General features: G+C 33.2%; 1 protein-coding gene across 4 annotated transcripts in view; it reads left to right on the top strand.

The window, feature by feature from the left end:
* Nucleotides 1–14,698, top strand: part of CCSER1 (coiled-coil serine rich protein 1) — a 1,301,104-nt gene that overhangs the window by 862,774 nt on the left and 423,632 nt on the right. For all 4 annotated transcript variants that reach the window (XM_061191724.1, XM_061191723.1, XM_061191722.1 and 1 more), the window contains one exon: nucleotides 14,165–14,209. In XM_061191724.1, the coding sequence (XP_061047707.1) occupies nucleotides 14,165–14,209 (45 nt within the window). The remainder of the gene's footprint in view (nucleotides 1–14,164; nucleotides 14,210–14,698) is intronic.

Below are 14,698 nucleotides of genomic sequence, written 5' to 3'. Positions count from 1 at the left end.
AAGCTGTGTGCCAAAAACTGTGAAGACCAAAATATATATATTTCTTATTATAAATCACAACATCACAACTTCTTTATTTTTTAATGTCCATATAAATCTGAGTTTTGACTTACTATGTATGCAATAAAGAACAATAAGAAAAGTTTAGGAAGACCTGATTGTTCTATGTTTAAGCAAATTTCTTGAGGAATTACACTACATTTAATGAAGATTTCAACTTCATTGAGCTTAGATTATTATCTGATATACAAAATGTGTAGAAATTGTAAATAATTTCTTACCCAATTATACTGAAAGTTTTATATTCATCTTTTTAGAACTCATAGTTGAATATGGCTTACTACATTAATATGACTGAGTTAAAATGTTAAGGTTCAAAATGTAGTAATTTATTCTAAATATTAGGTGCTAAGTGTACTTATGTCTATAAAAAATAAAATATGTAAAGTTTGTAATTACTGTATTAAACATTATTCATTTACTTTAAAATTATCTTTTTATTTTATTTCTTTTGTAGTATTTTATATTTTCCCATCCAGTTTTTTTGTTTCCTTGTTTCCCTTCAATTGGGACAAGATGTGCTTTGGATGGTATTAGAAATAATTCAGAAATAAGATGTAAGGAGACCACATTATTGAGGACATTATTCAGGTAAACTATTTTCAAAAATATCAAAGAGACACCAAAATGGGTCACATTCTACAAATGGTAGATTTGGGTTTTGGAACAAATGTTGCATACTTCCCTCCTTAAAAATCATGCCACTCTGAGGAAGAACTAATTATCTTAAGGCTCTGAGTCAACTGTTGCCAAATGGTCTCACAGTTAGTGACAGAAGAGAAATGAAGCACAGTGCAGTAAACCTTGGGGATTCACCTGGCCTCCTTTGCAGCCAAGATTGTTTCTATGGTGTCAGATAGCAATTAAAGAACCTGAAATTGAAGGTGACTCAGAAAAGGGCAAACTGAAAAGTATAACTTTCACAACCAGGTCATCCACATCACAGTAAAATAATAAACAGAACGTAGTGAGAGAATAAGAGGCTAGGAACATTTTAAAAAGCAGAGGTACATAGGTAATTATCTTTAGAGATATCTAGAGAAGTAGATATCTGGATACTGGCATCATATATACTATGGTCACTAACTAACTGTGTAATCTTGAGAAGTCATATTCCCTATCTATAGGCCGGCCTCAGTCTCCTCACAAATATTAATAAAATAAGGAAAAAGGGCTAAATGATTTCTTAAGCTTTTTTTTTTCCAGTGGTAACATTCCATAAATCTTTATGTAAATTACATATCTATAAAATAGTTTAAGGTAAGCACCAAAAGAAATATACCTTATCTGTCTTGGCCCGATGCACAGACTAGGACCTGGCACATAGTAGGCACTCATAACAATATTTGTTGAGTGAATGAATAAGCCAGAAAATAAAAGTGAGGGGTCAGTGGGTTAAATGGCTATCAGCAGATGGATAGCATATGCGAGCACAAACATTGCTGCATTAAGACTTTGTTTCTCCTCTCTCTTTAAGGTAAACTGCACCCTTGGTGATGGTGGGGCAGGATGGGTAGGAAGGGAGACCCTAAGGTGTTTCAGAGTCTCTTACAGGTTTTCACATTCCTGATTGGAAAAGCTAAACACTGGTTTGAAGTCCTTAAGACTAAAAAATACCATTTCTGACCAGTTCTCTGTCATACAAATAACTCCAGACCTTCCCTTGGTCAGATTGCTATTTCATGAGGAACAGAGGCTAACATTTCCCTGACTATACTTTCAAGTTGAATAAATTGGAGAACAATATCATTAGAGTTAATACACAGTATTTAATTTCAGACTTCATCTTCCCAACTGGTACATCCTGGCTAATACTTGCCAAATGTAGCCATAGAATTTATTTAATTAGCTTCTTTTTACTATAACAAATCACTGGACTAGTTTGAATAGAAATCTGATGATTGCAATTTATGTATTTAAAGCATCACCTGACTTTTGAAAGATGTTATTTTATCAGATTGAGAGTATAAAAATATATCTCAAGTAGTTGTAACATTGTCTTCCTAATGTTTTTAGATTTCTAAGCGAGATCCAATTTCCAGAAATTCATGATGAAAATGCAGTTAAATTAGAATAGATACTATAGGGAAATGGAAATTGTCATTTTATTTTCAGGTAGGTCTTTGGGTTTGAGAAGACATTAAATTACACTATGGAATGTTGATCTGTCCGGTGAAAATTTAAGCGATGGTGATTTTCTGACTTGCTGTCTGAGACTACACATTTATTTTTCTGGTCTGTTTAGCTGTTCCTAGAAATTAATAATGACAGAAATAAGCACATTTAATAAAGTAAGATCTCCAACAGTGGATGTTGACACAATCTGATTTGTTTAATATTGAGTCTTCAATAGAGTTGTTCAGACAATATAGAGTTGTACATTATGAATACTATGTTTAAAAGTGGAAACGAAATGGATATGCTGGAAGCTATGCCAATTTACAAGGTAATAATTATTAAAAATATAAATATCTACAGCAAAGTTTAAAAAATGCACTCATGCTGGCACTGGTTACTTGTTTAATATTTTGAAGAGCTCTTAGAACAGTTGAGGGAGATTTTTAAAGAAAAGCACTGAGACAGGCAGAGGCCACAATTATTGATAAAAATTCTTGAGTTGAAACTGATTAGATAACAAAGCTCAAATATTAAAATTGAGAGATTTGAAACAATTTTCTAAAAGAACAGAAAATTTCAGTGTTTTAGAGCAAAAGGAGATATTTAAGACTAGTCCAATTTTCTAATTTTCCTGAAAAAGAAATGTGATCTCTGAGGTTTAAGTAATATCCCAAGGTCAGTGAGAAAAAGGAACAAATGAATTTATTCAATTAATTTTTTTCTGAATGAATTTGAATTGCAAATATTAGTGTCTATATGTTAATACCATATTTACAAAAAAAAGAGTAAATGAACATTTTATTTTTAAACATTTTTATTTTATATTGGAGCATAGTTGATTAACAGTGTTGTGTTAGTTTCAGGTGTACAGCAAAGTGATTCAGTTATACATATATATGTATCTTTTTCAAATTCTTTTCCCATTTAGGTTATTACAGAATATTGAACAGCGTTTCCTGTGCTATAGAATAGATCCTTGTTGGTTATCTATTTTAAATATAGTAGTGGCAAGAAGGTAACCCTATAAACGTATGAAGATTGTGGGTGGAGATGATTACAAGAAGGTAACAGCTGGTATAAAATGTTGAAAGCAGTAAAGATTCAGATTTTCAGAAAATGCTGAGAGCATATTTCGAATTTGTGATCATAAATTTAAACACAACACTCTGTTTTTCTCCGGCAACACATAGTTAGTTATTAGGTGCAGTTATACCTTATATAGATGATATCCAGAGTTTAGCTTTGCTAGGGAAGTACAACAGAGGAAGAAAGGATCCAAAAAGTTGAAAGGTTTGTGTATCGGCCTGATGATAATCATGTTCCTTGGATGCTATGCTGAAAAAGAAGGAAATTAGAGGGAAACTGAATGAGAAAGTGGTAGGCTCAAGTGATTGAAGATCTTCATGAGTTCAAAGAATTTTTGGATGAAAAGTTTAGATTAATAGTGAAAAGCTCCCAAAAGCATTAGAGCATTTTTGTTGGTTGTTATAAATAGCAACTCTAAATGTCATCTGCAAGGCATCATTAGCAATAAAGATTCAAAGAAAGCTTTGGGACAGATAATGAGCTATCTTTGAAAATGTATCAGTTATGTGCTTTAGGTAATTCTTGTGGAACGGTGGCACTTAAAGTGGAAAACCTGTGCCCATAGTATTTAATTAGGTATCTTTGGGCAGATTCTTTTAACTATATGGATTAATGGTATTCATTATAAGGATGATGGTCCTTTCAACCCCTCAAATCCAATGTATTCAAGAGTCCTTTAAACTTCTCTTGCTAAAATGCCTGACATTACCCAGATCTCTATGTGTGTAAGTGTGGGTGAACAAATGTGTTAGCACCAGATTTGGGGGGAGGGGAGATGGGCTAGTTCTTTTAGAAGGTTCCTTGTAAGAAATGGCATAGCTAAAGAGAGTGAAAGGGAAAGAAGAATAAGAAAAACTATTCATTAATAAGATGGCAAGTTTAGAATATATAGCATTTAAACATAATTGTACCCGAAATCTCAAACTCTCCTGAAAGACTGAGTTGAAGAAAACTTTTTATGACTTGCATCAGTGGTAAAGAAATAGCCTTTGTATGACTACTAGAGAATAAAGGATGATGGATGATTTGGTTTCAAATTATTTTAATAGCTAAAATAATTATTTTCCCTATATGATCAAAACATGCACACAAATGTTCCTGTACCTAGAAACCTTGGGAATTAGGAGTCTTAAGGTGTTTCTAGAATATTTCTTTGCTTAGCTAAAACAAACGAATAATAAAAGGTACAACCTATTCCTCTTAAAATGTATGCAAGCCACAGTACTCAAATTAATAGACATATTTAAAAGGCAAGTAATTAATAAGAGAAACACTTAACTCATTTTGTTGCTTTGAAAGACAAAAAATGCACGTGGATATCCTATTACTAATTAACTCCTAATTGCTCACTTGACTTTTTTTATTTCATTGGAGTATAGTTGATTTACAATTTTGTGTTAGTTTCAGGTATACAGCAAAGTGATTCAGTTATACAAATACATATATTCATTCTTTTCAGATTCTTTCAGATACTTTACCCATATAGGTTATTATAGAATATTGAGTATAGTTCCTTGTGCTATACAGTAGGTCCTTGTTGGTTATCTATTTTATGTATAGTAGTGTGTGTATGTTATCCCAAGCTCCTAATTTATCCCTCCTCCCCACATTTCCCCTTTGGTAACTATAGGTTTGTTTTCGAAATCTGCGAGTCTGTTTCTTTTTCTGTAAATAAGTTCATTTGTATCATTTTTTAAAATTAGATTCCACATATGAGTGATATTATATAATATTTGTCTTTCTCTGTTTGACTTACTTAACTTAGTGTAATAATCTCTAGATCCATCCATGTTGCTGCAAATGGCATTATTTCGTTCTTTCGTATGGCTGAATAATATTCCATTGTATATATGTACCACATCTTCTTTATCTATTCCTCTGTTGATGGACATTTATTGCTCGACTTTTTTTTAAAATGCCTCAAAATATGCCCAGGTAAAAATTTGATAACACAAGGATCAAAAGAAGTAGTTAAAAATATCTCCATTCAGATCTTATTCTGGTACAAATAAGTTGAACTCTGTTATTACTCTCTGCACCCAAATTCTGATAGTGGAGGAAAAAATTATTTAAATATATTCTTGCCATGTAAATGGAAGCAGGAACCTAATGCACTATTTGCACTTATTCAACAAACATTTAAATACTTATTTAGCACTTACCATTCTCCAGGCACTGTTTGAACAATTGGGATAATTTAGAAAACATAGCAGCAAAGATCTGAACCTTGTCTTTGTAGCCCTTAAATACTAATGTGGAAAGATAGGTAATATACTATAATAATAAATGTATACAGTATATTAAAAGATTGTAAGAGTGATGGGGGTGGATTTAGAAAGAGATGGAGTCAGAAGTTATAGGCAGATAGATTGATAGATAAACATATTCTGTCTTTTAGTCCTCTCTCTTGAACTACTTTAGCACGTTCTCTCTTTTTATGTTCCGTAGTAAGAATATAAAAGACAGCTTACCAGACAGATTAATGATTCAGTTAGCTTAGCCTAATCAAGGGACAAATTTTCAAATATTTCATGATGCCGCATCCCACACATTAGGTGCTAATCCTGTCCATATCTGTTCAAATTCACAGTTGGACTGATGTTTACCACCACTAGGGGATTCTAAAGCAATACACCTTTCATTGGCAATATTTGGGATTACTTATTTTCTGAAACTATGTCTTTCACTTTCTATTTAAGAATTGGAATAAAAGATGGAGGTTGTCAGAAATAATATTACCTAAAAGCATAGTAGAAATTCTGTGTTGTTGATTAGTCTCATATCGGAAATGAAAAGACACCTTCATCACACATGACCACCCAGCTATGAACATCAGAAATACTGGAAATATTCTAGTTTCAGGGCAAATTTCATTGTATATAAGCTCATAAAAAATGAGAACCCAAGTCCCTGGAGCAGAAGAAATTTAACTTATGCAATATACCAAGATGAGAACTTCTAGAAAACTGGAGGTGTAGATGTACTATACTTGTTTAATATTTAAGATAGCCTAGAGCAATGATAATCACAGACAAACTATGAAATGTTATTTGTGCCCACATAGTTACATTAATTTTCTTTTAATCTTTGTCTGCCCCAGGAAATATTTCAGTTGAATTTTACATTTATTTACAAGAAATTAGGAACTCTGGAATCCAATCTCATTTACTTTAACTTTTTTCTCACAGTTATTTCCAAATGCTAAATGAATTCAAAACCAAGAATTTATCTTGCATTTACTTCTTCAATATGTAAAAACAACTTGGTTTAGGTGAACTTTAATATAATTCTGGGATTAGGTTTACTCAACTAATGGGTTACTCATTCATTTATTAAACACATATTGATCTAATTGATATTAGATATTCATCTCATACACACAAGACATAAAGTAATAGTTACTTTTGAAGGTATTATGTGTAGTGGTTGCAAAAGGAGCTCTGTAATCAGATACTCTGGGTTTAATAATTAACTCCACCTCCTTCTAGCTATGTCTCTTTGGGCAAGTTAATTATCCTCTCTGCCTCAATCACCCGATGCCCAAAATAGGAATTAATAGTGATACCTGCAACATAATTGTGAGGAATAAAAAAAAAATAAGTCATGTAAAGTACTCAGCATAATGCCTGTCATCTAGTAAAAATTCAACAAATGTATACTATTTTTGTAAAATGTATATGTGTACATTTAAAAGTATCCTGTGATGTAGTTACAACATTATTTTACAAATATGGGATGATTTTCCATTTTTAAAATGTCAGAAGAATGGTGGAGTTCCTGAAAACAATGACATTATCTTGGTTTTTGAAAAGGTAAATGAAGAGCAATTCAAAGTTTCCAGTGAATGGATCACAGATATTATGGTATAGAGTTTCAAAGATGACTAGAATGACTAACTTCAAAAAGAAAAACAGAGTTTGATAAGTGTTTACATTTGGCTCTTGTTTTTGTCTTTGGATGGATTTTAGCTCAAATCCTGATGAACTGTAGAATTTTCAAACAGGCGAATACAAATCTCTCTGTGACACAATTTCAGTATAAGAAAAAAAGTTTTTCCAATATAATGGCTAAAAAAGAGATGAGACTCACAATGAATATTTAAACTATGTTCATTAACTTTAAAGGAAGACTGGAAATTATACATAAGAGTGAATTTTTGGAGTTTTTAAGTGGGTTCAGCAGCCTTGGGAAAGTTTCTGAGTATATGAGTCTATTCTGTAAACCTATAACTAGTCACACATCTCAATACTATCACTTACAAAATCAATCCTAGATACGGCTAAGGTTAGAAATCCATATATACAACTAAAGATTTTTCATCAGCAATATAACTGAAACTTGACACTGAATTTAAAGTATTTGCAGCAAGCTGATAGATGAAAAAGTAGATATCCAAATTAAGAAAACCAGGATTTAGGAACCAAACAAGGTTGACAATAGGTTTATCAAGCTGTGTTCAAACTCACTGGGATTTCTTAACTTCTTGAATAGTTTCATCAGTCTCACCAAGAAGCCATACAAGATAGAAAAATGCATAGCAAGAACCTGTAAGAGAACCAGACTGCCTGTCTTAAAAATTAAAACATAGCACAGATACTAGATTTTAAAGCTCTAAAGGGATCATCCAGTACAGCCCTCTATATCCTTCCACTCCCACATCATTTTCTTGGTAGGTGGACCAAACCCAGAGTTGAGCATTGTCCTCATCTTCCAAGACTGTGCTTTTCTTCCCAAAATGATACCACTGTTGAAGAAGAAATGTAGTGGTAAGAAGCAGGAAGGCCAGAAGGGTTTACCAACATTCTTGTCATTCTTTGGGGCCATATACCATAGCTGCAATAACATAAATTATCATAAGAATTGAATTAATGCAGGGAAGACACTTGGAGCAGTGCTTGACACACAGAGATCACCCCCGAAATACTAGTTACTTTTATAACTGTGGTAATAATTAGTCCTAGATTTGGGACCCAGTGACCAGAGTTCAAGCCCCAAGTCTGCCACTTGTAGGTTAAGTTCCCTGCTGCAAGCCCCCTCATCTGTCAAATGAAGAGATTGAACTACATGTTATGTAAACTTCCTTCTAGTTCTTTCTTGTATCTCCAAAGTTGAGGCTAAATGAAAAAGCCATACAGTTATTTGAGGTCTTTTAAAAATTAATTTTGGTTTTTTCCAGTTAAATCATAACTACCTCCTACAGTTAGGAAAATTATCTCAATGAAATCTCCAGAGTGCTAGAAATGAAATATCTATTCTACCTGCTCATTCTATAGTTGTCCATATTGGGAAAATAAAGCAACCAAATCTAGGGGTACTGGATACTACATTTCTCACTTTTTGTTTATAGGGAAGCGGGGAAAATCTTTATGACATTGTAGCAATTTGGGAAGAATTTGTAATCATTACAAAGGAGATCTCCCCCCTATGTATACTTTAGACAGAGATGACCTCGTACCCTAGCATAGTTACTGGGGGTGTTCACACAGATGTCTGAATCCTGTTCTGCAAGAGAGATTTTGGTAGAAAATTCCATTTTATTCAGTTAACAGATTTTTCCCTTTAAGGCTTACTAAATTATCTTAATTTAGCACATTGCAGAATATTTGCTTTGGGGTAATTTTTTCTTCCTACAATTTATAACATTTTGGTTAGGTTTCATGGGCTTAATTTTGATCAACACAAAGAGTTTATACTCTCTAGTGACAATATATGTGTAATAAGGGAAATACATTTTCCTCAACTGTATTCCTGGGGTACTTTCAAATATGAATTTCTGAAGATATGATGAATAAATATTGTATTTGTGTTTAAGAGTAATGAAGTGGGTTTTTATACCAATTAAAATTTTATAAATCTTTTATTAATTTTAAGAGTCAACTAGTGTACAGATGTATTTTATATGGATGTAAGTAATTTTACTGTTCCTTGTCTACTTCAAGTCTTTCTAAGAGTCAGATTGTCTTAGTGAATAGAATTAAAACATTCATTTCTTTCTGAATTATTTCAATATATGCTTTAGTGGAGGTTACACAGAATTGGAAAAATCAAGTACTTTTTAATTATAAAATGAGAAAATTGTGTAGTATATATGTAAGGGACTGAAAAGGGGCTTTGTTTCCTTGAGATTAATATTTCTTTTGAAAAATTTCTGTCTTAAATGTTATTGCTTGTTTAATTAGGATGGTAATACGATTTGATCTTTCCAAGTAAATTGACCAATTTACTATCAATAAGAGCCAGCAAAACTCAAGATTGCTGTCATTTTCCTAGCAGAAGCTGGAAGTTAAGTTGATATTTCACCCTTAACAGCTTTCCCCACTCAAGCCACCTGAACTTCCAACTTGAAGGTTTAGTGTTACTCTAGGATTCGTACTAATTCCTGCCACTGGTTAGGGCTTTACACCTCAAGAATTCTTAGTGAATCTTATTATACAGTAGACCATTTGACTTCTCCATTGAAACACTTTCTTGCCTGAAGCCCTGTTAGCATGTGGAAATCCTTTTAATTCATTATCCTCTGCCCATATGGGTCCCAAATTCTTGCCATCAGATTCTCTGACTCAGTTCTTCAACCTCGAGATTGATGTTTCAATAATTCGGTTCCTGAATTATGACCAAGTTTATAAAATATATCATATCTATGCTTGCATGCTGACTGTCCAGCTCCTATTCCATCCAAACAGGTATGTTTCTTCTTAAAGTTCTGACACCCAGCTCCTCTTAATCACTGTTTTGCCTTGAGGAATCATCATGACTCAGGCATGAGTTGCATGTTATGATAAATTTGTGTTCATAAGTATGTAAGATATTAAAGATTTTGACTGGTGTGAATTTAAAGAAACTTGACCAAGGAATGAATAAATGAACTTGGTATCTAGGCTCTTAATATATTGGTTTAAATTTTGCTTTTGTACTCACTAGCTCTGGTACTCAGACCACATAATTTAAATTTTGTAAGCTTCAACTTCCTCCTTTGAAAAAATAAGCTTAAAATATTTACCTTGAGTTCTGCTTCTATTCATGAAGGAATACTAGTTATAAGACTTACCCTCCTACTGTAATATTCAATAGTTAGAAGACTAGGCAAAACATATAAAACAACTCTCACACATTAAAAAATAGACAGGGAAGCGCTATAATACCTGTGAAAAGGAAAACAGAGAGAGTCTTGTAATACCCGGATTTCTGCCTGGAGGCAGTTTTTGGACCATGGTGCATGGAGGGACAGCCCAGTCAGAACTACAGGGTCTTTAAATTTTGTAGTTGAGGAGACAAAGATCTGAGTTTGGAGAGAACAAGGCAGCTTCGATTTGTAAGACTGATTACCAGAAAGGAGGGAAACATGCAGAGAAGACCTCTAGAAATCTGCATAGGTGTTACTCTGAGAATTTTATTTGAATAACAGTCTTCACATATGTAGAGTGAAAGTTGATAAGGCTAGGCAAAGAATAACTGCTGGAAAAGAATAATTACAAGAGAACTTTAAGTAGAATTCCCAGAGCTTTCACAGGTCTGGGAGTCTTTTGAATTCCCATCAGCCAGAGTAGTGAACCCTCATTGAATACATGGAATATTCAGTAGAGAGCACAAAAGGGTCAAGCTTTAGTAATAGAGATAAATAACTCTAAAGACTACTTCAGACTCATCCTAAAAATGTTTTTAAAGCAAGCCTCAGAGGGGTTAGTCTGACCCACAAGTAACTTAACCATCTGCCAGAAACAATCCTAACCCCTTCTAAGGGAATAAACAAAATCTAGCACTAAACAGAATAAAAATCACAATATCTGGCAATGAATGAAAACATTACTGGACATAAGAAAACATAGGAAAATGTGACTCATAACCAGGAAATAATTCAGTCAATAAAAACAGACCTGGAAATGATAGATGATAGAATTAACAGACAAGGAGTTCAAAACACCATTACAAATATAAGTATGTCAAGGAGTTAAAGCAAAGCATGATAATTTGCATTCTTCAAATGAAAGGCACAATATCAGGATATTTGCTCAAATTTATCTTATATTTAGATGTGTTATATAAGTATAATAATGATAATAAAAATTAGAATACGAAGAGGAGATAATAATTACTGTTTTGGGATATGCTGTGTCTGACCCTTTGCTAAGTGCTATACACATATTATCTAATTTAATCTTCATAGTAACCACATGATATAGTTACTATATTTATTATTTTTCAACTAAAAAAATGATGAGGTTGAGAAATATTATGTAATTTGTTAGAGAGAACACAAAAGAAGGTTACAAACTGAAGATTTTAAGCCCACATCTGTCTAAATTCAAAAGCACATCATTACAGCTTCCCAAATCCTAAAAGTTATGAGCATGAATGCCACTTTAGAATTTTTTTAGCCTACACTGCCAGGTTTAAGAAATGTTCTAAGATTTTGTTTTATATCTTATTTCATATGAAATTTAGGCTCTTCAAGATGTATCCTGTAAATGTAGATAATTTTCTAAACTCAGAAATCAGGCTGCCATTTATTTACAAGAATAACTGTTTGCCAGGTTGATTCTAGAGACTTTTCTAGAGTCAGTAGAGTAATAGTCTATTTTTTAAAACAAAGTGGACTGAACGTATGGTCACCAGGGAGAGACGGTGGTGGGGAGGGATAGACTGGGAGTTTGGGATCGACATGTACACCCTGCTATATTTAAAATAGACAACCAACAAGGACCTACTGTATAGCCCAGGGAACTCTGCTCAATATTCTGTAATAACCTAAATGGGAAAAGAATTTTAAAAAGAATGGATATATGTATATGAGTAACTGAATCACTTTGCTGTACACCCAAAACTAACGCAACATTGTTAATCAACTACACTCCAATATGAAATAAAAATTTAAAAAAAAGACAAAGTGGACTTAGTTAATATTTTTGTTCATATGTTTTTATCTAAACAATTCAAGAAGTGTTTTATATATGAGGTAAAAATTTAAAAACCACTTGAAAACCTTTTAAGCATTAACACTCTGGTTTCTCTTCAGATCTTAATAATCTTTTGCCTTTTCAAGCATAAATGCTGTCACCAAATGAAAAAAACTTTATCTTATGAATATTTTCCTTATATTACACTCTAAATCTACAGCTTAATGTGACAACAAAAAACAGTTACAATCTTTTCTTAAATTCCAAAATATAAAGCTAGAAATATAATAAAGTCTAGTATATATTTCTTACAAGTCAATTTCTTTCCAGATGTATTGTGATAATGTAGGATATATACTTAAGGTTATGTGCTATTCAGAAGTAGAAAAATACTTTAACTTAAGTCAAAATTATTCATAATAATGTGAAAAATTGTTAAGGTTTCTAAAGCTCTGTCACATAATTTAGAGGCAGATGAAAAAAATTATGATAAAGATAAATCCCAATATTTATTTGTATTCTTTCCGTTTTTCTTCTGATAGTGTTTCTAGGAAAAATAGAAAATAAGATGTAGGTTTAGACTAAATTATGAGAATGTGTAAGTTCTCATATATGTCTGTCCTCGATATGTTATACCCCCCTGTTTTCAAAGACTGCTATCGAAGTAAGCATTTGCTTAAAGAACAGTCGAAACTCCTACTCTTGAAAGACTTCACAATTTGGTCAACTTTTGGGCCTTATTTCCCCACTGCTCCCTTTTGCACAACTCACAGTATATGCCAACTAAACCACTTGTCTTTCCTAGACCTCTTAGTGCGGTGCTTCTCAAACTCTAACGTGCACGTGCATCACCTGGAAATTTTGTTAAAATACATATTCTTGCTCAGCTGGTCTTGGGTGGAGTCAGCGTTAGAAATGAGCTCCCAGGTGACGGTACGCTACAAATCCAGTCACCATACATTGAGTAGTCAGGTGTTTAGACCGCTGCGTGTTGTTCATCTTCTGCATTTCCTCTTCAGCCTTTAACACTGTTCAGATGTGTTCCTCCTCTGTGGTCCTTTGTGTGTTTGCCCATTCACAGGCTGAATGAGCCTGTTTCATCTTAGGCTCAGAGAAAATTTTGTATACCTGACATCATTCTCCTGAAGTTTTACCTTCACTTTTGTGTGTCTAGTCAATGATCTCCTAAACTTTGAGGACTATTTATTACTTATATCCCCAATATCTAGCATGGTGTCTGGCCCACAGTACATATACAATAAATATGTATTGTAAAGTAATTAAAGGACATGATAAGAGACAGAGGGAAAGAGAATAAAAGGTAACAAAAATGAAGGAAGGTAAAAAGGAAGAATTAGGTACTATGAGATCACATTTTATTGCAATTTTCATACAGTTCCTTCCACATATAAAACTACTACAGTAGGGAAAATAACAGGAATGGAAGCTTTTATTGTGTTTAGAGGGGGGCAAAATTTTTTTCCCATTATTTTGCTTTCTAAATAGCAGTATTTCCAGGGAAGATAGATAGATGAACAGACAGACTCCTGTGCCACAAGCATATTTCGCAGTAGGCCTGCTAAGAAAAAGATGAACTCTTCTACCATTTAATTATGCATAGTGTTAACTGGGGACTTACGGTGAATCACTCTCCTTTTAGTGTAGAAAGCAGTTATGATAATAGAAGATGAAGAAAGTCCTTTTCACGAGAAAAAATCCTGAATATTTCCTACATAATCACCAGTGCTGCAATTATTTTTACTTATGGTCCTGGGATTTAGCAAGAAGTGCGTTGGTACCACCTTTGAAGACTTAACTCAGATATAGACATTGTCATATGTGTGAGATATTCATGGACATTCAGATCTTCTTTGTTACATGAATTCTTTTTCACTTCAAAATCTTTGCACTAGTACTAATTATTAGTTACTTCTTCTTTGCCATCAATAATATATTTTGATTGATATATATATATATATATATATTTTTTTTTTTTTTTCTTTCAGGGTTTGAACCTGAAAAGACCGGAGTCAGTACAAGGAGGGAGAGAGGTAAGAAAGTCTAAGGGAGAGGGAGGGGGAAGAAGGGAAAATGGTTAGAGTGTTGCGGTGATTTTGTTGGTGATGTTGACTGACGCTGATGATGTTAATGGCAATGGGGATGTGTTGAGAGGATTTATGATAACCTTACATCTCATTTACTCCGGCCAAACCACATTTTATACATATATATGTAAATGCATTATTTGTGCTGCTTGTCTGAAACTGAAGAAAGTACCAGGTCTCTGGTTAGGCGAGTGTTGTTTCTGTTAAAATAGATTTTTATAGCAGTAGGGCCCTCTAGACAGGGCAGAAAAACCTTTTTAAGCAAACATTACGTGCAATATTTAAAATGATTGATTGAGAAATTAGCATAATTCTAACAACAGAAACATTTTACATCATCTGGGATTCTTCACCCTCCTATCCAAGACAATTGGCATATGCTACTAGGCGTGCGTGCAATATTAGATGGTATGAAGTTGCCCTGGTAAGACTACT

Source organism: Eubalaena glacialis, chromosome 5 (genome assembly GCF_028564815.1).
Source record: "Eubalaena glacialis isolate mEubGla1 chromosome 5, mEubGla1.1.hap2.+ XY, whole genome shotgun sequence".
Classification (NCBI taxonomy): Eukaryota; Metazoa; Chordata; class Mammalia; order Artiodactyla; family Balaenidae; genus Eubalaena; species Eubalaena glacialis.
Note: the sequence above shows the minus strand (reverse complement) of the source record. Positions and strands in the feature narration are given on the sequence as shown.